The 23,530-nt window shown below is 38.8% G+C and overlaps 1 protein-coding gene across 3 annotated transcripts in view; it reads left to right on the top strand.

The window, feature by feature from the left end:
- The window catches only part of THSD4 (thrombospondin type 1 domain containing 4), a 242,419-nt gene that overhangs the window by 189,984 nt on the left and 28,905 nt on the right, over window positions 1-23,530 (top strand). For all 3 annotated transcript variants that reach the window (XM_041468994.1, XM_041468993.1, XM_041468996.1), the window contains one exon: window positions 23,278-23,453. In XM_041468994.1, coding sequence (XP_041324928.1) covers window positions 23,278-23,453 — 176 coding nt within the window. The remainder of the gene's footprint in view (window positions 1-23,277; window positions 23,454-23,530) is intronic.

Below are 23,530 nucleotides of genomic sequence, written 5' to 3'. Positions count from 1 at the left end.
AATTTATGATTAAAATAAAAGTTGCAGATTAATATTTTTTTAAACAAAGGTCCAAGGGATGTTAATAGCACTATGGTGAATATTGGTGTGCCTGAACAGGAATACGATTTTAAGGAATTTGTTGTAGGAAAACAACAGGGCTTGATACTAATGGGGCTGTGAAAAGGAAATGGGGCTCTGAAAACCATTTTTATTCAGTATTCCCTGTAGCAGAAAACATTCAAACAATACATCTCATGATGAAAGATTGTTAGCAACTCTTGAACTTAAAACAACATTTCGAAATCGCTTTAGAGATTGGAAATTACAGCAAATAAAGGCGTTAGATTAGAGCACTGGCAGGAATTTAGAAGATAAACATTGCTAGAGGCACTGCTGTGATCATGTGAAGAGTATTATAATATATATACTCACTGATTTCCTTCACGTGGTGCTTATGAAGTCAACTAATATACTTCAAAATACACTTTTTAAATTGCTGTTAATGATTCTTTTAGTTTTATTCTTGACACAAGATTAAATGTTTCTGTGCAAGAAAAGATGCAATGAATGTAGTAATATGGAGGAGAGGATGCACGTTGGCATTTATAGGGCTTGGAATGAACTTTATACAAGGGATCTGCTTATAATAAACTTATGTTCCAGTGCTTCAGTGTGCCTTGGGTTCAGTGGCTCTCCCACTGCACGAGAACTGTCAGTGCTCCATTGATAATTCTCACATTTCTGTTCAAAACCAAAGCCTGCAGTTTGTCATTTGAGTCTCTGGAGTGCTGTAACCCACAGCTGTGCTGTTATGTATGTTTATTGTGATGGATTTGAGACCTTCCCAAGGACTTGAACATTGTATTAATCACTGAGTGCATCCCTGTATGTGTCAGTGCATTAGAGTTGGAGTGTCTGTCTTGCATCTGTGGCTTCCTGAATGCATTACTTAAAACAAATGTAATTACAATATCTGGATAAGAATAACTATTTTTTTTACCTTTTGTCCTTTGTACTCTTGACTGTTCTCTGCTGGAGTTAAACAACAAAGATATTTCTTAGTACAGCCAACAATGTGCTCCAAAATGTGGAGAAAAGATTTAAGGAATCATTTCTTATATAAACTGAAGTTAGACACAGCAAGTTTTAACCATAAGGAAACTTCATAGTGAATTATTAGTGTCTGAAGATGCAATTACAATCAGTGTGGAAACTTAAGCAGAATAACATTTTGAATAATGTTCCTAAGAAATGCTTTTTATGATTAGGTATCCTGGTGGAACTGTTGTGTCCCTATTTCCTGAATACTGAACTGGAGAGTCAGGAAATACTACTCAGGAAGAGGAAGAACTTGGGGGGTTTTTGGAAAATGTTTGCAAGTCAAGCATTCTGATAAAAACATGGAACTGGCAATTTAGGTTGATAACTCCTGATTATTGGCTTCTAGCTTGCCTCTTTGTCTCCACTCTGTCTTGTCCTTCATTGCTTCAGATTCTATATTTGGTCAAATATTTTCTGACTCTGCCAGACTGGCCATTAATAGCTGTTTTAGAAACTTTGGGGCACCTTAAAAGTTTCAATTCAATGTCCGTTCTAGAAGAGACCTGAGCAGAGAAGATTCTGCCTTTTTCCACTTAATTCAGTTTAGTTAGCTAGCATTGATAGTTGCAGACATATTGAGTCTTTGAATCAATAATGATTTTAATTAATTGCTCTCTGTGTGGCCATGCCTTAATTCAAAAGCAACACAGGTCTCCTGAGAGACTCCTCTTTCTCACCGGGGATTTAAAAACAGCCCTGAAACTGAAGTGTCTAATGCTGACCTATCCAGAAAAGTGCTTTTCCATGGCTGTTACTTTATGCACAGAAGCGCAGTGTCTGATCAGAAAACATGCATTTTTTAGCAGCTACCCAGTTCAGTGCCTGTGATTTAATATTACACTAATTGCTGACAGATTCACTTCAGGATTTATGTTTGACTGGGTATGCTGGCCTGAGAAATTGAATAGGTTGCATTTCCTTGAGCTGAAAAGTGTGGTATTGTGGTTGGTTGGTTATGGCTAAATGGGTTTATATGGTGATTTTTAATGATTTCATGGTCTTCTTCTGCAAACAGCAGTTTCAGTATGTGTGGGGCGCTGACATTAAGTGGTGTTAATTACCTTTACCACAGATAGTGTGGCTCCCATATTCTGTGTGAAGGGTTCAAGGCAATGGTGGAGAGGAATGAGGAGTCTCTGGTTTATGCCTGTAGATGGCAGCAATCTTAGAATCATATTCTGGCAAGAAGTTTTGGATCAGCCTGAGTTTGGATCTTGCTCTTTGTGGCTATATTCCTGTGTCTGAGGATAATGTACGTATAGATAAGCTAAGAGGGAGAATTAAGACCAACACAAGTTTGCTGCTAATGCAGAAGGGTTATAAACCAATAGGAGACAGTATATCAAGACAAACAGAGATGTGTAATCACTCCCTTTCTAATATTTCTTAGCTGTAGTTCATTATTAGGATGTCCAGTTCTCTCTGTACACACACTTACACTTCTATATCCTTTCAGCTATTGTCCTTAAAATGGTTTCAAATTGATTTTCTGCAGAGAGTGTTTCTTTCACTAAATAAATGTTCATCTTACTATAGCCAACATGTATTACTTGGCTGGGATGGCCACTTACTAAAACCCTCGAAGCTGTTAAGATTTTGGATGAAATTCAGCCCTAATGAATTCAACTCCACTGAATTCAAGTTGCACAAGCATCTTACCTAGTGTAATGGCCTGTATTGGAACAGAATATATCCAGGACATTATTCTTTGCTGACCATATATTTTTTCAACTACTGCTGTTGCTTAAGTAATTACAATTTAGAGTTTCTGGCAGGGTTATCTTATGATAGTAAATTCCAAGGTGACCTTTTCCCTTCTGGCTTCATTAAATAGCCAGCTGGTATCTAATACTCTGTATAGTGGTCTGTAGGCTTCCAGGCAAATTTTGAAAACATACAAAAGAAATACTTTCTCAAAAGCTAGTTTGTTTATTTTTATATATTAAATGGCCAATTAAAAAAATTACAGAAAGACAGACTTTGCTACTCTTCTGGGTGATGGAAATACTCTTTCCTCTGGCCTCAGGTTAAGTCTTGATGGCTGGGTTAATTTGTGTGTCCCAGCTTTCCAGCCCTGTCTTACAAAACAGTTCTCTGCAGGTCCCTTGCTGTTAGTGTTTTCAGTCAGGAACTTTGAGATAAGTTTCTCTTTGTTTGCTGAGGGTAGGAGGTCTGAGTGATAGCCCTGAGCTGGGGTGCTGAGCAAGAGGTGCCTTGCCTGGGAGGCTCATGCCTTTGCACCTAGTCTGAATCTCCAGGAAAATTCTCCATGTTGCTGTTTTTCCAGGTAAATGGCTTCTTGGCCTTCCTTTATCCTCTGCATCTTAAAGAAGAGTATGGATGTTTCTTTCCAGCTGCCTATGCTGGCTGTGCTTTTTGGCTCTTACCTGGCTCATTGGTGGCCGTGGCCATGACCAGTTTTGGAACCCATAGAAATCATGTTTTCATTTCTTAGTTGTGTCATCATGTGACAGAGGTGGTGGTGAATTCTTTTACCATGTGTTTGTAAGCATTGTTCTTATAAAAACAACTCTTGGTACAACAGAGCAGAGCTGAAACCTGCTGTTGCTTTGATGATCTGCCCTGCAAATACATCATCTGAACAGCAGCCAGCAGCAATGAGTCCCACTGAGGTGTTGGTTTCAGAAGTTCTGTATTAAAGGAATGTTTTTTTCCTTCTCATTAAATGGGGAAAGATTGCTTTGGAAGGCAGGGAAAGGATAAAGAGCAATATGCAAAATAGTGAGAGGAAACTCAGAAAGGCTGGTTGTTCAGTTTAACTTGTAAAACACCCAGCAGTCTGGTTGCTTATATTACCTTGCAAACCCCCTTGGCATGGAAGCCTCTGGAGAACTGACTCTGCAAGATTTTCAGTATTTCCTGCTTCTTGTCAGACCCCAAAATCTTTAATTTCAACCTTTCTCACTGTGTTTTGATTAGACTTCTGTTTCCAGTTATGGACAGAACCAAGGAACTTGCATGCAAAACTTTCAAAGAAGATGCATTAAAACATGAAAGAGATGGTCTATTTGAACAGTTTTTATTAATCTGAACCCAATTAATGGGACCTTTTTAGATCTTGAAGCTTTAGATTATTTTTGTCTCCTAGCTGATGACCAAACCACCAAGCAGTTTCCTTGCAAACACTCCCTTGAAGGACACACAGTGTTTGGAATATCAACACATTATTTGTTCTAGGCTTCTTAAAATACCTGAGCTCTCTGAACTGTGGGTGCTGATGGGGCACCTTGTGGTGAATGCATTTCATGGCACTGGCCGATACTCAGTAAAATGAATTCTCCTCTAACTAATGCAGCTGACTCTCTGCTTCACTCCATTCTTCCTTTGTCCCTATAAAGGCCAAGACAGGACTGTGCTGGAAATGTCATGTACTCTTTGGAAGTTACTAGCTTTGGGAGTTGATTAAAATCCTTTGCATGTAATCTGTTGCTCAGCTGTATTTTACTGGAATAAACACTGCTTTATAAAGTTGTTAGGAAGGTGTAGTCATTGGTCTGATACAATACTATTCTTCTTTTCTTACAAATTTTAATTCAAAATTAATTTTATTCTGTGACTTAGTTGTGCATAAAGAATGACCAGAATCAGTCCAAATTCATAAAGTATCCATAGGCAAATTCCCAAATCTCATGAAGACACAATTCTTCCCTTTCGTGCCAAGAGGAGAAGTTGTTACTAATTTAAATAGTTGTTCAACTGCTACATAACAAAACCTAAGAAAAAATGGTTGAGAACCTGGTTTCAATTGTCACAGATATTTCTGTGCAGCATTCTTTGATTCCATAATCTTATTTTATTCTGAGCAAAATTCTCTTTTGGATTGAGAAAAACCTTTCTTTGTTCCTTAAGCATCCCTTGATCTAGTCAGATAGAATGTGTTCTTACATCTTTGATTCTGTAAAAGAAACTTTCTTTTTTTTTTTGCTGTTCCTTCTCTTATTTCCCTTTGAACTACTCAATTTCAACATTTTTGGGTTTTACCCTTTTCAAAATCTCTTTTAGTAAAATAATCACCCAGTAGAAATTCTACATGATTAGTGGCTTCATGGTTGGAACCAATAAAGAGATTTCATCTGCAGAGAATATTTTTATATTGCAGCATTAAATTCCAAAAGAAATCCAAGTCCTTTCTAATACACAATATATATGGGGATTTAAAACTTGATTTATAGACTGTATGATTAAGTTAGTCAAGGGAGATTAAACTTTATCCTTTATTTCTTAGCTTGCCCAGTGTCTTTGTTTTCTATTGAATATTACTTCAAACACTTTGTGTCAGAAGAATTTGGGTGCTTAGAAGCACTACAGACCCAGTCTCCCTTTCATATTTGTACTCATGGCAGCAATAGTTGCCCCATGGTCATAACTCCATTTTTTGAATACCAAATTATTGTAATTCTGAAAATACTGGGATTGTGTTGAGAGATGTGGGTCAGGTGAATGTCTGCTGTGAGATTATGGGCTGGCTTTTAATGAGCTACCTGGCAAAGATTACCAGCTTGCATGGCTAATGAGGACGCAGGGAGCCCAAGACTGAACAACTGAGTATCTGCTGAGCTCTGATAGCCATGAAGTGCCAGGGGAGGGGTTTTAAAGGCGTAACAGCCCAGCTGCAGCTGTTGTTGTTTGGGTTATTCCTTGGTCCATTGCCTTCAGTCCATTCCTCTACTCCAGCTCTTCTCTGGAAGAGAAGAACTCTGCCCTGGGGCAGCGCACGCTCACTCGGTGTGACTGTGTGCCATTAGGGCTCCTCCACACCTGTACAGCCTTCTGTGGGTCCTGAGCAGGAACACCTGCACCGAGCTTCACTAAGGATTCTGTGCAGGAGTTCCATTGAAACCATGGCAGGTGAACCTCAGGGAGGAGCACAAGCACAACTCTTAGGAAGACTCTAACCAGGCATGGGGACATTTAAATGCTAAGCCATACCAGAGCTTTGGAAAATTTGGAAAAGAGATGTCATTTATTGGTGAAATGAGGCCTAGTCATTACAATTACTTGTAAGAACCTAAGGCGGCAACACCTTATGTGTGTGATGTGTCTGCTGATGTTCAGTCAGACTGCAGAATTAACATTCCTTCTGTAAGTGGAATTAAAAGTTTACTGTTTAATTTCTGTCGGAACACTTCATCATTCTCTTCTAGGCTCATATTGCAGAGGTCTGGGGGGATTGAATTTTCCTCCTACTCTGGCAAAGCTACAAGAGGTTGTTCTATATGGAGAATGATAGTTCCTCAGATTTTTTTATTGTTCCTACAAATCACTTTTTCTTTCCTTCCCCAAGCCTAATTAATGCAGGGGAAGGCCAAGTCATGGAAATTCGTTTGGTGTAAGCTTAAATTTATGAACACACAATACCTTTTTTCAGTTGTCTTCTGCCAGATTAAAAGAAAAAAAAAAAAAGATGGTGAAGCATGATGCAGGCCTACATTTGTGTCAAGAGGTTGTGACTTTTCAGCATCAAAATTTTCTTTTGCATTTTTAGCAAAGCAGACTTCTGAAGAAAAGTCTCTCACGTGTCTGTTGAAACAAAAGCTTAAGAGCTTCTGACTTATACTCTGACTTTCTCTATTGATACAGTGAGAAATAGATTTTTTTCTCTAACCCTTGCCTTGCTGCATAGCGCATCATAGCTCATCCCTGAAGCTTTTGAGTCTCTAGTTCAGAAGAGTTGCTTGTGGATTGTTTTGAAACTGTTCATAGAGACCTAATGAGCACCAGACCTAGATTATTGTTCTGCCAGCAGTTAGCTTTATTAGAGGGAGAGCTATTTTGCATTGAAACTTCAAAGTTTGTGAGTTACTTTAAGCAAAGGTTCACTGCTTTATGAATGAACAGAGGGTTCCTTCCCCATGCCTGTTTGTGTGAGTTCAGTTCCGAGTAGTTGTGCAGATTTTGGAGAACTACAAAGGAAAATTACGGAATTTTATTCTGCTCTTTCTGTTTATGAAGAAGTGTCTCATGTTTGTAATTCACTACATTGCCATGAACCTTATAGATAGTATAATTTATAAACATGGGAAATTCCATTAATGTGTTCAGATTAACATTGAATTAACTTGTCCTGACAGTGGCCCTTGGGAGTGCTCCTTTAATGCAAAAATCTGTGCTATGTCTTTAGCATCTCCACTTCACACATTGTTGAAGCAAAGGTGAAATCAAACAGAATTTTTTTTTTTCTGCCTTGGAATATATCTAAAGGCTGAAGAGGAAGAGACAGGGAGTGTGGAGTGGGATGTAAGTATTTGTGTTTGATTTCAGTATCATCCCTAATGCAGATGTAGCAATAGAAATTTGACACTTTCCTGGAGGTGAGTTGATGAAGGCTTTTTTCAGTCTTTTAGCTTCATCACTTGTTTTAAGCAGAAAACAATGATAGCATGGTTAGGATACCTATGAGGTCTAACCCAAATCAGGCATTTTGGAATGAAGCTAATCTTTTTAATTAGTTATATGCATCTCCAGTGGCTTTAATTCTGTAGGTGCTGGGGAGTACTCTGTAGAGACCCTCAATTCTGCTTAGTATTAAATTGTTAATAAGCTGTCTGTCAGATTGTAAGGTATGAAAATCTAAACCTCAGAGTGCTGCATGTTAGAACACAGGAATACTGTGACAAAGCAAATAGACTTGATTACACAGTGATGTTATACAATTTTTAGTGTTTCTTTACTGTATTTTGTGTATGCATCTGAAATGCAGATTTTCCTGAAAATGAAATTAAATTGGTGTCATTAGTAATGGATGTCATTAAAACAGCATTAGTAATGCTGTTTTCTTTCCACTTGGTTGAATTGTGTCATTTTTTATTTACTGTGTTTGAATTTGCAACCTGTCTTAGAGGTAGAATGAATTTACACTCAACTGTGAATTGATATGATCAGATTATGGCATCTGCTCATATGTGAGTCATCTGTTGCTGTGGTCCTAACATTGGTACAGCATTGTTTATGTGAAGTCAAATTCCTGTTGGATTTTGTTTTTATCAGGAATTGGTATCTGTTCTGAATTCCCACCTACCTGGGCTTTTTCTTCTCTCCTCCAGTGTAAAACAACCATCCTGTGACTTTCTTCCCTTGAAAACTGTGAAAAAGCCTTTAATTTCTGAGTTGCAGTTCTTACCTCTGGTTCTGCTCTCCTTCTAAGGCAGTTCAGTGCCACCCCTTGCAAGGGGGAATCTTCTCTCACTAATTGTGCAGAATAATGTAGTAGTGGAATTCACTAGGTCTGCATAAGTGCTGACTCTGACATCTTAAAATGTTCAAAACACACTCTATAAGTCAGGTTTTTCAAGCAAATGTTTAATGTTAATTGTAATGTGTGTAATTGGTCTGAGTTAGTGGAGTCCAGGTTCTGTTTTGGCATGTTGTACATCTGATAAATTACAGTCATCTTTTACAAAGCACTGGGTTTCAAGTCAAAGATGAAAGTGAGGTGCAACCAAAGGTGCTGCTTGTTGGCATCCTCAGCTGAAATGACAGAATGGAATTAAATGTTTATTTAGAGCCTCTTGGCTGGCATGATGATCCAGCTTTCACAGAGTCCATATCCATGGACTAGAAATGATCTTCTGAGGGAATGCAATATCAGGCCAGAGCTTTCATCTCCTGCATGCTTTAGCATTCAGTGCCCGTGAGCAGGAGCAGAGCTGCCCAGGTTTCCCAGTCTTTGAAAGGCTCCTAGACTTCAGTAGATCATTAAAATATTCCAGAAATATTTCAAGACACCGCCTCTTAAAATTAATCATGAAAAGCAGTGTAGCTGTTTAGGGCTTAAAATCCATTCAGCATGGTGAGTAGTTCCAGAGGGAAAGTGGGAACAGTGACTAAAACTTATCCTGTGCAACGCTGCCCTTCTTTACCTTCTCTTAGTGGTGTTTTCTGCTGAAATCCACCGGTGTGTGGGTTTGTATTTCATGTCTCCATCCAGAATTTGGCTTTCGAAACAAAAGCTCCTTGGTTCTTTGAGAAAATCATGACAGAAAGTGCTTCTTATCTTCAAAGTGCTTTTCTGACATTAATTAATTGGATCCTCACAATCCTGTGAGAAGGGTAAGGAGCAGCCTGGAAATGCCCATCAAGCACTCCTACTGTACTGAACATTTCTGCAGCCTAGCTGGAAAAAATTATTTGTTTTGGGTTTTTTTTTTTTCAACTGCCCAAATAACTTTAAAAGTGTTTGAAAAGCAGGGCACGAAAATGAAAAGTACTTTTGAACTTTCAGCAGACTTTTATGCATTCGTGCTTGTGGATGTAAAAAAGCTGCTGTTAAACAAGCAGGGGCAGATCCTGTGCAGCTCCCAAATTACAATGGTGCCATTGATTTCCTTGGGCCTGGGCTTCCACAGGCCAGCTGAAGGGCCTGGCTCTTTGCTTGGGAAGCAAAGCAGTGTATATAGGACCTGATGTGAATAAAAAGCTTTAAAACCTAGTCATCATAATGGGAGTATTACCTAAAATGAAGATGCACTTGGAAACAGATGGAATAGATTTTGTGTGAGAGTCAAGAGAAAGACATCTTAAATGAATGGAAAAGAAAAACAAAAGAAAACAAAGTTATCAGTATTTGTGGATATAATTTAGTATGGAAATGACAAATATTTTATCTCTCCACTGGATTACTGAAAATTCCTTTATCTCTCAAATGACCATTATCCTAAACTGTATCTGACAGTAAGTAAAGGGAACCATTTTGTACTTTGGTATTTAGGGTGGGGTTTGTTTCTGTCTTCACTGAAGTTAATGAGGAAATGCTGTTAAAAGCTGAAGTTGCTGTGTGGATTTTTGATAGGATTATAAATGAAAAAATGTGCACTGTTGAAACTCGTTGGACTTGGAATCAATGCATGTCAGTATTGTCCAGAAAGACCTTTAATATCTAGTTCACATTTCATGGTCAGATATTTTCCTTAGAATTTTTGGTCCTTTAAGATAATACAAGCATGATGTTTAATTTGGAAGTAAAATAGCTGTTAATTGAATGGGTTGGGAACTTGGAAACATTGAAACAGTGATTGATTAAAAGACTGATAAATACTATGCTAGACTATGAGTAGCATTTTAGTCTGCCAGTTTAAATGAGCGCTTGCACTCTGTCAGGTTTGTAGCATCTTCCTATTTAGTGTAGGCAGAAATGAGCCTCTGAGATGGAGAAGAGCTCTTGATAAATTCGTGATCTGCTACGTTTTCTATGTTGCATAAAGGTGAGCCTGCAGTAACACGCTGTCTTTTTCAGTCAGTGGCAGCCAGGGTGGCAGAGGGCGCCCCTCAGAGTGCAGCAGTAATGCTGGGGTCTGAACACTTTTTAACACGGATGTGGTGGTGGCTCTTGGTCTGTTTGTTTGTGTGCACTAACACCAATTAAAAGACTGCTGCTTTTGTGCAGCAGGTATAGAAGGTCTTCATTCTTTACACATTTAATCCAATTATGTGTTCCCCTTTTTCTGCTGCTTTATTATTCCTACTCTCCTTAAGTAAGCATTAGAAACCATTATTGATCAGTGCCTTGAAGAGCTCATGCTGTTTCCAGCATTAGTTGCTGGACAAAGTGCTGAGCTTCCTGCCCTGCTCCTGGCTGAGAGTGATGAAGAAGCCTTGTCCCTGTGTGGTTAACCCTGAGCTCAGTCTGCTGCAGCACCAGCAGCCATCTATTCCGGATGGTGATAACTGAAAAAAGGTGTTACAAAGCCCTACAGTCTTTCTGTTCATGTTGCTTTAGAAGTGGAAAGAAACAGTGTGTTTACATTCGTATTTGAGAAAGGAATTGAACCCTTTTGTTGTTTTTTTTTTGTTGGTTTTGTTTATTTTTGGATGTTTGGTTGGGGGGTTGTGTTTTGGCGGATTCTTTGAGCAGAAGAGAACCTCAGTACAGATGCATGTGATGACTTTACTGGCTTGAATGGAAGAGACATTGTTGGATCAGCTGATTATGGCTTCTTTGGGTGAGGTGGGCAGGGTTTGTGTTTCAGGTTAGAGGTTTTTTTAGGCAGCTAGTATAGAAACAAACAAAAAAGGTAAATGGAAAAGAAAATGTTGGAGGAAGCAAAGGAAAGAAGATGCTAAGTAAAAGGCAGTATAAAGGCAAATACCAAAACTCATTCAAATAAAGACTCACTCTACCAATATGTCCTTTAATTTAACCTGGATTTATATCTGTATAAAACCATCAAGGAAGTATCTGGGGATTGCTCATTACTTGAACTGGTAATAATAGTCTCTGATACAGACTTTTTAAGTTCAGTTAATTTGTTCAAACTTACCTTATGCATTTTTTAAAATATAGGTGACTCAGCAGCTTTACTGAGTGACTGTATCTGCAGTTCAGTTGCTTTATGTTTTATAATAACTACCCAAGCTCTGCAAGCCTTGGCAGTTAGTCCCAGCCTACTGTGCTGTGCACAAACCAGTTGCATTCTTCATGTCTAACCTCTAAAGGATCCCAAAGCCTTGCTGAAGTTTATACAGTTGATTCTCTTTGGCTTTTTTCTCTCCAAAAGCTTTTCTATGGTCAGCAATGAGACCATTTCAGTGTTTCCTGAGTCAGGAGTAGGAGGTGGAGTGGAGGCTGCAGTGTGTGCTTCCAGTTTAACAGCTGTAATTAAGCAAAGGCCACGCACAGTTGTTCAGCAGATATTACAGTGCAGCAAAGCAGTTTCTCCCAAGCCATGGCCTGTCCCACAGGATCCCAGGGTGTGCAGATAAACAGCTGAGCCCCCCAAGGAGGAGCAGCCTGCCCTGTGCATGTGTTAGGCTCTGGGAGGGGCTCTCCGAGGTCCTGTCGCTGGAATACAATGTGCATAGAAACATCAGGGCTTTGATTTGTGACTTGGCAGTGGCCTGTGAGTGTAACCACTTGAAATTATGGCAGTCATTGTGGTCTATACCACAAAAACCTCGATTTAAAAGGTGAATTTCTTTCTATTTACCCTCCCTGATAAAACTCCTGGTTTTGCTTGAGTCATATTGAAATAGGTCATGTAAAGTTGAAGACTTTGTACCATTGGTTAAGAATCTGTGCTATCATTCAGTAGCATCAAGTATTTCCTAGACACGTGTGTTACATTGCAGTAATTGTTTAGTGTGTGTTTATAACAGGAAGCTAGTTTAAATTACTTTGGGAAGGGTGGATATTTAAAAGGCTCTTCACTCATAGACAGCATTCATAAAAAGGCTTGCTTATTTATCTCAATCATGGAAAAAATGTTCCCAGCTAAATATGAAACTGCGTGTGCTGGATGTACTTTCACAAAAAATTAAATTCGCTATTAATGTAAACAGTGTAAAAATGCTTTCTCAAATGCAGAAAAAATATATGATGGAGTATATGAATTTTGGTTTAAGCAAAACTTAAGGCTGTATTTAATCACTTTTTTATGGTTCTGAAAAAGTGGTACTGGAGATATCCTATTAAAGGGAAAAGGTAGAGCTTATGAAACTTTTATAAGACTTAATCAAAGACAGAAAGATAAGGATTTTTTTTCTAAGGTGAAATTGTAAAGGAGATATTAGAAACTTGCTTCTGAAATGTTGAATATTTAATGTTCAGAATGATAAATTTATTTCAGTCATGTTTCGTAGTTTGAGACCAATGTATATAACAATCCCTGTACAGTGTATTGTTCAGGAGACCTGTGGGACTGATGCAGAAGGTCTAGAAGATCAAACTTGAGAATTAGGAGCAACTGTCTTCAGAACTGTTTGCAAGTGATCTGCTTGCACACTGTAGGGGGGAAGAAAACAAATTACTTCTTGCTAAAAGAAGACATAAACTTTCTTTTTATTAATATATTATTTCCCACATATGCTTGGGAAAACTTAAACTCAGTTCCTGATGGCAAAATAATTACATTGTTTGTACTAGTTATACTTAACTCATTTTCTCCTATTGTCTATTTGGAGTCTGGACTGCACTGTTTCATCTGTGCTGCAGACAAAATACTGCCATTAATTAGCCAGACTTATCTGATGATCTGAGGTTAGACTCACACCTTGCAAACCCATAATTTTTTCCTATGTTTCTGTGAGTAGTTTGATTAGAGAAATTTTTTTTCATTAGCTTAATAGGTAGCTTGGGAATAAATAACAGCAATAGAATGAGATGTGATACTCTGAAATGCTTTCTGTATTTGGAATGATCCTGTACTACTTTTTGTGAAATATTTCAGTCATATTCTTTGGAGCTATAAAAGTCATCAATAAAATGTGATGATTTCTGGTTTTGTCATGTCTGTAGATTTCTGGGCTTACCTCCAGCTATCAGTTGTGTGTTTCACATGGTTTGATAGCTTTGTCAAAGAAACGTCAAATCAGTTCCATCCCAGAACATCTTTTTTATATTTAAATGTGTGGACTGACATAAACAATAATATGAGTGATACTGCTCCAAACCTTTATAGTCAGAAGATAATGCCTGAGAAAGTGATGCCAATGCTGAATTTCCAGCTTTCCTCTGACCACCCAGCTTCTTGTGCCAGATTTCCTATTCTGGCAGAGTGTACTCAGGTAAATGGAGACAACCTCTCACAAGTGTCTGTGTCATTTTTCTTCACTAGGAGCCAAATACTCCAGAGGATCTGTAATAAATGATTGTTGTTTTAAGTGAAATACCAAGGTTTACATGCTGTTATCAACTTTTATTGGAAGAGAGAATGAGTGAAGAACTGGATGATTTTTTTAGTGCTGAGCATGGGCAGCCTGTCTGCTTTAGTTTGGGCCTGTATTCTTACTGTAATGGACACTGAATTAATCAAAGCACCTGTATCTTACCCTGAAGGCCTCTAAATTAATCAAAGCCCATCTTCTCCCACCCATGGTCTGGTCTGTGTTTGCCCTCGAGTCTCTGTGCCCCGATCTCCCCTGGTCCAAGCACTGCTGGGCCCTGGCTCCTGCTCCACCCTGCTGCCAGGACAGGAAAACCATGTCAGATTTCTCCTCCGTGCTGGTGTCAGCATTCACACAGACCTGAGTGTACCTGGGACTTCAGTGTCTGTGGCAGAGAGCAGCAGTACTCGGCACAGGGCCAGAGCAAGCCGTGTCTCAGCTAGGGGACCCAGCAGTGCTTTGCAGCTCAGTCTGTGTGTTTTGAGTTACAGTGTTTGACTTTACCACACAGAGCATCCAAAATTCTTGAGAAATTCCACTTGAAATTCAAAACAGCTTAGGAGTATTCGTTAGCTCCAGTTTTTCATAGCAAGGAACAAAAGCTATTTAGCAAACAAAAGAAGCAGTTTCTACTTCAGCTTTTAATTCTTGTGAGATAGAGTGCTCTTTTCTGCAGAGATGTCACAATCTGCTGGTTTAGTTTAGCTGTCATACAATCATCCAATTCTTGGCAGTTGACAGGAGTGCAAGGAGGTACAAACCACTTTTTGTTATGCCAGCTGGAGAAAAAAGTGGGGTATTTACACATGTGCATTTCACTAATCTGGCCCTTCTGACTGAAGTCGTGTCTAGATTAGAAGATAATTCAATTGCATTTATCTACCCAAAGGACTTTTGCCAAATGTGTGCTGAGTTTCTGTGCTGGGGTCACTAATAGCGGTTGAACTGTGCCAGAAGGCTCAGCTATCATGGTCAGAGCCATTAGCAGCCAGTCCGATCAACTCCTGAAATACAAGAACCAGATTCTAACTGAAATAATGTAACTAAGACAAATCCTCTCATCTGCAGGTTCAGCTGGAGCTGCATGGCTAAAATATCACATGCTACATTGGAAATGGATACCTGTTGGAGACTACCAGTCCCGAATGTTGTTTGTTATTTCTAAATCCTTGATTTACAGCTCTTGCCAGTGGATGCTATTTCCTGATGTTACTGACATAGGGTAGGAAATAAACCTAAGAATCCAAGCCCTGCTTTTTCACTGGGCTTAGACAAAAATTCTAATTTATGCCCTATAAGAGCTGGTGTTCTGAGACTGCCACTTAGAAACTATAACCTCAGTTATGTCTTGTCTTCTTTACAGAAAGAAATTAAGGATGTATAAATAAGAATGGGAAAAGGGATTTTGAATTTCTGTATTTAGAAAAGCCCATAATTTTGAGTTAGACTCTACTGATTAATTTCTAGAGTCTTCTGAACCGTAGGAGTTCCCTTTGAGGTGCTGCATTTCCCAAAACAAAATTGTAAATATGCAATAGGCTATACATTTAACAGTTACAGATATAGGACATGTATCATTCTTAGTCTTGTTGTCTGGGGTTTGGTGCTGCCCTTCTCTTCATGTTTTATTCCTCTCAGTCTATTTTTGTGCCAGTCCTTCTGTCCTTCCTCTTCAGTATTTTTATGGCAACAGTAAAATTACATACAACTAAACAGCAGAAAATTTACATAGACTTTAGTGGAGCTGGGAATTTAGTCAACCACTGCTACCCTTTCAACTCAAGGGAAATTTTTGTTCTAGTTAGAAGAGAGAGGTTTTTATAGATTATTTTAATCATACTTAATAAAATGTATTTAAGATATATAATTATAGAAAATGGCTAGGTAGAAATAAATGGAAAGTTCATAATTCTTATCATGCACTATCATTGTGTATATTAATTGTGTAAGTCCTTTTAGGTTAGGTCATTCTCAGAATAATGGAATCTGCTCATTTTCAGATTTTGTTGGAATGATTCTTATCTTCAACAAATGTTGTGCTGGCCTTCTGATAGCTTGTCTTGTGCTTCCCCCCAGTATAGGGGGCTGTGATACATGACTCATAAAATGCAGGAATTGTTCAGCAGTGATGGCATTTCCAACCGGAGTTCTTTACTCATTGCAGTCCATACTTTGATACAAAGTAGGAATTGAAGTACCCTTGATGAAGAACTGGGTTGTTGCATATTTAATTGTGGTGGTTATTGAGATGCAGTGCCAGTATTTGCATATGTCATGAATAGCACAGACCATTAATGCTTTAACACTTCCCTGGCTTTCATAAAGCCTGTCATGCTAAAGTGGCCTAGGCAGGTTTATTTTTGTGCTAGAGACCTCAGAAACACAGCACTAGCCTAAAGATTAACTTAATCTCTGTTGTTTCCTCTTATTCCTTTGTTTACTTTCCTGGTAAATGTTCATATGGCCTCCAATAAATGCTTTTAGAAACTAATTCTATGAGCTGGGTAAGCATACTCTTTAGTGTTCCCTAATTCTCTGCTATTTAGAGCCATATCTGAACATTCAGAATTACTGCCTTGGCATAACTTACTCCCCATGGAAAGCCTTGAAATCATGTAAGTGTTATTAGTTTTGTACTTAAGAATATTAATATTAAAAGTCATCAGTCACTCAAGAACACCTGCTTGGAAAATGGGAAAAGGCATTTTATTAGAGTAATTTTAAAGAAGGGAAACAGTAATAGGAAGAAAACTGAAAATTAAACTCAAGATGCAATTCATAAGGAGTGCTTAAGCCTTGCAGTGCAAGAATTAACAAAATGCTGAAATTCTGCTTGGGTGAATATTTTTACTTGCATCATCAAATCGGCTTCATGAGCTCCCTATTTCCAAAGCTCCAGGCTGTACACAGACACAGCTTTGCAGTCTTAGTGTAGCAGCTGGGTAATAGGATGCAGAACATTCCCTGCTTGAGTAGCACTACTGTTTATATGGGTTTTCCAAAGGTCTGTGTTGCACACTGCTTCCCACTGGGATTGAGGATGATGTGTGGGAGAGCAGCAGTGACACTGAAGCACAGTAAATGCCATATGATCACATTTTGCAAATGTCAGGTCATATATCTGTGTGTGTATTTTGCAGTACCTCGTGTGCCAAGTCTCAGAAGTCGCAGAGTGAGAATGCTGTAATCAGAGATTTATAATCAAATTTTGCTTCTCATCTCACCAAAAAGACAGAAGAGGAAGCCTAAACTAACTAATGTGGTTTTGTTTCATTGGCTATTGCTAATACCTATCAGGGAAGACTGCTAAAAAACATGGGGAAATCCTGCATCCTCTCCTGACAGAAGCTCAAGATTTGGTACCGTGCACATTGACTCTGCTCTTCCTTTGGAGGTTTTACTGAAGCCATAGAGATTGCAAACCTGCTGTAGCATCTGGGCCTGAACAGACTGTACAGCTATAGGGCAAATCTGGCTTTTTTCTCGAAGCCTATAATGCTTATTTGCATCAGTAGTTAATTGTCTGCTCTGCTATGCTGCCCCAGGATTTTCCTTGAGCTGATGCATCAGCAGGGCTTTTGGAGTCAAGCACAAAAAGAATCAGGCACAACTGGGGGAAGTGGGAGCTTTTCTCTGAGGAAATTGAGGAAGCAGTAGCTCAGTGGTTCCTCTGAAATGGAAAATGACTTTGCTGCCGTGCAGAAAAGGAGCATTTCTGTTTGCAGTGATTAACTGCAAAACAATTGTGTTTGAGCAAATAAATAAATTTTCTTTTTGCAGGTAAAAAAAAAAATCAGGAATCTTTTAAAAGCAACAGTGGGATTTCCTGCTCTCATAATCATTAGGAAGTGCACCCAGAAGATGCCTGCTTTCTCAAAACTGAAACACCACTTAGTTAGACCTAAGGCAAAAGAATAAGAATCTCTTGTACTTGCTTTTTTTTTAACACTGTCATAGTGGGGGGATAAAACCTGCCAAATTGGAACCTCAGGACAGACTTGGCAAAATTGATTTAATGAAATTCACTGTTTCAAATTTACTCCCCTTTAAAAGCAGGATTTCTTTTATATGATAGCTCCCTAAGGAGAATATCTAAATAACTTATTGAGCAGGCTTATGCTGTTGACCTAAAGTTCTACTGTTAATATTTTAGATAACAAAGAAAACTTTGCAAACCTTTCCTTGGAAATAATAGTATACTTGAATTATCATTTCCTTGTAATAGTGTTGGGAATCTGGTACTTCTGTCTAATGCCTACTATAAAAATATTTAAGCAATTGCTTGAATGCTAATGCTAGCAGTAAATGCTATGTGTCATATTTAATTTGCAATGTTATGACAACTACTCAGTTCATGGATAAATGCAACAGTACCTTTACAAAATGACATTATGTCCAAGCTATTGAACACTGTAAGCAAAGTTGTTTGTTGGATTTCTGAAAAGCAGATTTTGAAGTTTCTTCTAGGTGAAAAAATAAGAAATATTTGTAAGAATAGGTGTCTGTATTATGGTGTAATTGTATAGAAAGGCAGGCAACCAAAATTTCAGGTGCTTTGCAGATCCATACATGAATAAGTCCCTAAAATTTGAATCCTTGTGCAGGAATTCTGATTCCTAGGCTTTGGAAAAGAAATGGAAATACCATTTACCATTTACACCAATTTACACCTGGTTTCAGGATCTTAGAAGCACATGCTGAGACATATGCTTTTGTGTTATGTTTGTTTCTGGTCCTTCCTGGATTGAGGAATAGTGGAGGCATGCTCAGGGGGTTTTTGTCTTAACGTTTGTATTAGAAAATACCGGTTTGCATTAGGATTATGTAAGGCCACAGAGCATTTCTTAGTGGAGAGTCCCACTCTCTGGTCCATGTCCTTCCTGACCCAGTTAAAGTGACCAGTAATGGCTTTGAACTTCCAAAATGGTTGGCAGTTCATCAACAGTTTGCCTCAGCTATGCACAGTTAGAAGATGCCCCATTTTTGTTACAGATCTGTACCCCTACCCTGTCTTGGTTACCAGTGAAGAAACTAAATACAGTGCAAGAGCTAAAGGTGTCCAAGCTGCAGAGACACTGGGTTTGGATTTATACAATCTGATCCTAATTGAGGGCCAGTAAGGGAACTGCTGAGCTTTTTCTGATATCCTCTATTGGCTCTGAAATAAGGGGTTTGTAGGATCAGATTGTTAAAATCATTTGACTCTTGCTGATCATGAGATCTTAGCCCTACTCATATTTCTTGAATTAAGATCAGGGTCCTGTGGGAGCTTTGACATGACCTCAATAGAAGTTCGAACGGAAAAATTCAGAGGCAAATAATAGCTAATTCAGTTCATGAGAAGTGTGCCAAATTTCTCCTGAGCATTCTGTAACTAAGGTGTGTTCTAATAATCAGCAAATATTTATGCTTCTGGAAAGGAGTTTTTTCAGAGAATACACTTGAACTAATGAATATTTCATTATTTTAAAACTGCTTCATATTGAGTTTCTAGGCATTTGGCTCTTTCCTTGTTATGCAGAGGGATTCTAAGTAGCCTAGAAGCTGTGTGCTGTGACTTGGAGTATCTCTAGACTGTGGTCCATGTACTTCCTCTTTAGTGACTTAAGAGGTATTGTGTATTCCATCCTGCAAGACTGACAGGCATGCAGGCAGGCTGTGTTTTGTGATACTGAATAATTTTTTTGGAATTTTTTGAGTTTTTTTTTTAATGTCTGAGGTTATCCTCACATCCTTTTGGAGAAGAGGGTTTTACAATCTGTGTGCATTCAGAAGTGGCCACTGGTTTTAGCAGTTGCACTGGTGTGGCAGCTGGGCAGCAGGCTGTGGGTATGGCTGCTCAGAGTTAAAGGCCAGCTCTCAGTGCATTTGCTGCACTTTTCCACTTTCTGGACTTTTTCATTTGCTGCACTTTCCCAACAAACCCCTCCCTTCCAAGTTTCTCTTCCTGTTACATTCCTCATGGTTTGTACCATGAAGCCAGCTGACTTAACCTCACAGGAGATGTCACCAAAGGCTATCTCTGGGGTTTAGTCATACAGGATGCACCTCCCTGCACTGATTTTTATAATGCACTATGTGAATATTTTAGATTTGTCTCTGAAAGCTCCATATAATATGTTTTTGTGCAGGAGAGATAAACAGGAGAAGTTGCATGTTTCTTTCACTTCTTTCATCAATGTGGTTACTCAGAAGTAGTCTGAGTATTTACTGCAGCTGTATCTGGGCACTTTCTTTAAAGGTGCTGGGAAAGTGTTGTTTCTCTAGAAAGCTAGTATGGCCAAGACATTCTTTAATTCAGCTAACAGCAGCAGGATTAAATCTTGAAAAGCTTGTTTAAAAAATACAAGGAAAATTCTTCAAATATGATGGGTCAAGTAAAAATTGTGCTTATGGTTTAAAAATAAGAAAGATGCTGCATTTTGCCCGTAAGATATTTTGGTTTTTGATTGGCAGCTGCAATGCAAATGCAGCCTCAGAGCCCCATCCCTCTCACCCACTCACCTGTTGGAAGTGCCTTTGTTGAGGACCTTTATCAAAGAACATTTTATGATGTCTTTTCAATCTTTGACTCGCACCTTGAGCGCATCTGCAGCTTGTCCAGACTCCCTGGATTAAATCACCAGTGAGACATTTGCCATTGACTCCAGCAGCCAAGCCTTGACCTGGATTCCTGATTCCCACTGGCCACAGCTGCAAGGCTGCAGCCCTTCCCAGAGAGAGGAGCTGCTCCCTGCTTCACTCTCTGTGGGTCGGGACCAAATGGGAGACACTTCATGTGTGTGGGAAAGAACTTCAATTCTGTCTGTCTACAGCCTTAATAGGGCTTGTAAAGCAATTAAGTAGGACTTAGGACACTGTTCTCCCAGACAGAAAAGCCTTAGGACAGAAAAATACACTGTACTGCTCTGCATGTTAGTGCTGTTGCCAGATTTAGGAAGTTTCATTTCATTATTGGTACTGTGCCTATTTTGGGTGAAAATGTTCTGTAAATAGTGAGGTACTACACCCACACCTAAAATATTTCTCTTCAGATATGGTTAGAAAAATAGGAGTCATTCAGCAAGACACTTAAAATATATATCAAACTGCTAATATGGAGAAGTTAATCAGAATTGTGTCCTGAAATACTCCATATCACTAGTGCAAAACATTCTTGAAGGCCACTGTAAACAACACAGTTTTAGTTAAAAGCCATTTCCGAGATGAAAGATAGATTAAATGAGCTACAGTATGTATGAGGAATTCCTCATGAGGACTTAATGGTAAAGCTTCTCATAATCTTTCATGCTTTGGCTAAAAATATTAGCACCATAAAAGTTCTTCAGGGGGCAGACTTGAGGTGGTGGATGCAGAGTGATCAAAACATAAAAGAGGCACATTTTCCCTTTTTCTGGAGAGGCCTCTTTCAAATGTGTCATATGATGGATTTGAAATGAAAGTTTAATGTGTACTCAGTTTTTCAGACAGCCATCTTTCTACAGCTTCATTATTAATAACAATCTAGTCTTAGCCAGCTCGCTTTTTTTTCTTGAGCTCTTGATGATTCATTTATCTTATTTGTTTAGCATCAATCTAAGAAAAAATACTCAGATCATAAAGTTAAGGAAGTGTTCCACTTTAATAAACCAATGTAAAATCAGTCTCCAATACATTTTGCAGAAGTTTTTAATCCATAGTTGATTGAATTAAAAAGTAAAAAATGTAAAGATCAAATAAATAGCAAATAGTGTGACTGGATTTCCTATATAACCTGTATGCAATATTTTTTGAGCTGTAATTTTTCCTCTGAGCATGATATGAGGAGTGATGAAGCCATTTCCATGGCTGATATCACATAAAATATTTTTCAAGTAATGTCCACAGTATAGAGATTGTTTTGTTGGCATGTCAGTAAATGAGACCTAGGAAGCAAGTGGATGTATGGCAGCTCTTGGGAAAATAAGCATGTAACATTAAGTAAAATTAAAGTTCAAAATGTGTGATTACATTTACAGGGTCTGGTCCAAAGCCATTATATTCGTTGGCGTTTTTGCTTTTACAAAAATACTTCATCAATAATTAAGCAAATTATAAATAGTTGGGTAGTCAGCAGCAACCCCTCCAAGTCAAAATATTTTGAATTTTACAACCTAGCAAGACAAGGGAGTGTCTCTGTCCCTTCTCATGGGACATTCTGTTCTGAGTCCTGCAGCAAAGCAAAAGACTGCTTCTATTGATTAGTTAAGTTAATTCACATGTCTGGAATCTGTACAAAAAATAAAAGTTTTGTCTCTAATGTGTATTACTTTGGAATTAGTAGCATAAATTTAATTTGCCATCATTTAGGCCATGCATGTAAGTTTTTCCTAGTAGCATAAATAGTTGTGTATAATGTTGAGAGCATTTGAACTGAGTGTCACTGTTCTTGAGACAGGGTGAAGAAGAAGCAAATTGGAATAACTGGGTCCTTGACCCTAGATTTTTTTAAGTTCAAAGCTTGTACCTTGAATTTGGATTATAAAAATTAAATTACCAAGCAAGATACAGCCAAGGGTATTACTAGATTTTATTGTCTCTTTTAAAATTTTTATTTAAAAGCAAATTATTTTGTAATAAAATTGAAAATCTGTGAGTAGAGCCTTTAGAGAAAGGGTTGTGTCATTCCTGTGTACTTAAGCAATGTCTGATAGGGTTTCAGCCTCATTTTTTTTTTAAATAATGCAACTGTAATATTGCATAAATTATGCATATATGAGGCAGGAGTTTCTGACCTTAAGGACTGAAAATTATAGTCACATAGACAGATAAAGTAGGAATGAGAAGGAACAGAGGCTCCTATGTCACCAAGGCACTGACTAGCCTGTCATAACAAAGGGAAGGCACTGCCTAGTGCGACATTGAGTCCATATTTTATCAATCCCGGGCTAGTATCTGATTTGCAAGTCACTTTCTTTATGCAAGAAATCCTACAGGCATTTTCAGAATGCTCAGCACTCCAAGCAGTGCTGCAGGTCAGGACTCTACAGATGTTCTGACAAAAAAAATCTTGTTCTGAAAAGGAAGTGGAAGGACCAGCCAAAGAGCTTAATGAAGAATAACAGGAACATTTGGCAGCTCAGGGTACTCATATGCCCCTACATTGTTTGGTCCTTCTACATTGTGTAATGCACTGGTTTTCTGTGTCTGACTCTGTGCTTTGTTCTGCCTGAATCACAAAATAGTCCATGCAATAGGAAGAAAGTGCAGGAAAACCACTTCCTTGGCATCCATGTGTGTTGTGTGTGCTGCTGGCTGGCTGAGAGTCACGTTGCCACCTGGGAGAAACTGTTGAAAAAGGTTTCCAAGCTGTCTTTGATTTTTCTTTCTTTTCCTGCAGCATAAACATACGAAATGTTGAGACACAATTTTCTAAGATTGGTTTGTGTTTGTTTTGTTGAGTTTTTTTCCCCACAACTACTAATATAACTGTTCTTTCACCAGCTCTGTTCCCTGGCATGGGGAATACCCGAGGCTGTTCTGTGGGGGACTGATGGGGCAGCAGCGTGGGAAGGGGCTCTCCTCTGACCAAACGCTTGTGTTTGTGTCCCCCTGCAGCCCTGCGGAGCCGCTCGGGACGCTCCATCATCAACGGCAACTGGGCCATCGATCGCCCGGGCAGGTACGAGGGCGGTGGCACCATGTTCACCTACAGACGCCCCAACGAGATCTCCAGCACCGCAGGGGAGTCCTTCCTGGCTGATGGGCCAACAAATGAAGTCCTTGATGTCTATGTGAGTTAGTTTTTAAGTATTCTTCCTGATGGAAAGGAAATTGTTCAGTTCATTGTTAACGTGCAACACTGAAATGG

The sequence above is a fragment of the Pyrgilauda ruficollis genome, unplaced genomic scaffold, assembly GCF_017590135.1.
Source record: "Pyrgilauda ruficollis isolate IOZ18807 unplaced genomic scaffold, ASM1759013v1 scaffold23, whole genome shotgun sequence".
Classification (NCBI taxonomy): domain Eukaryota; kingdom Metazoa; phylum Chordata; class Aves; order Passeriformes; family Passeridae; genus Pyrgilauda; species Pyrgilauda ruficollis.
This window is presented reverse-complemented; position numbering and strand designations above follow the sequence as displayed.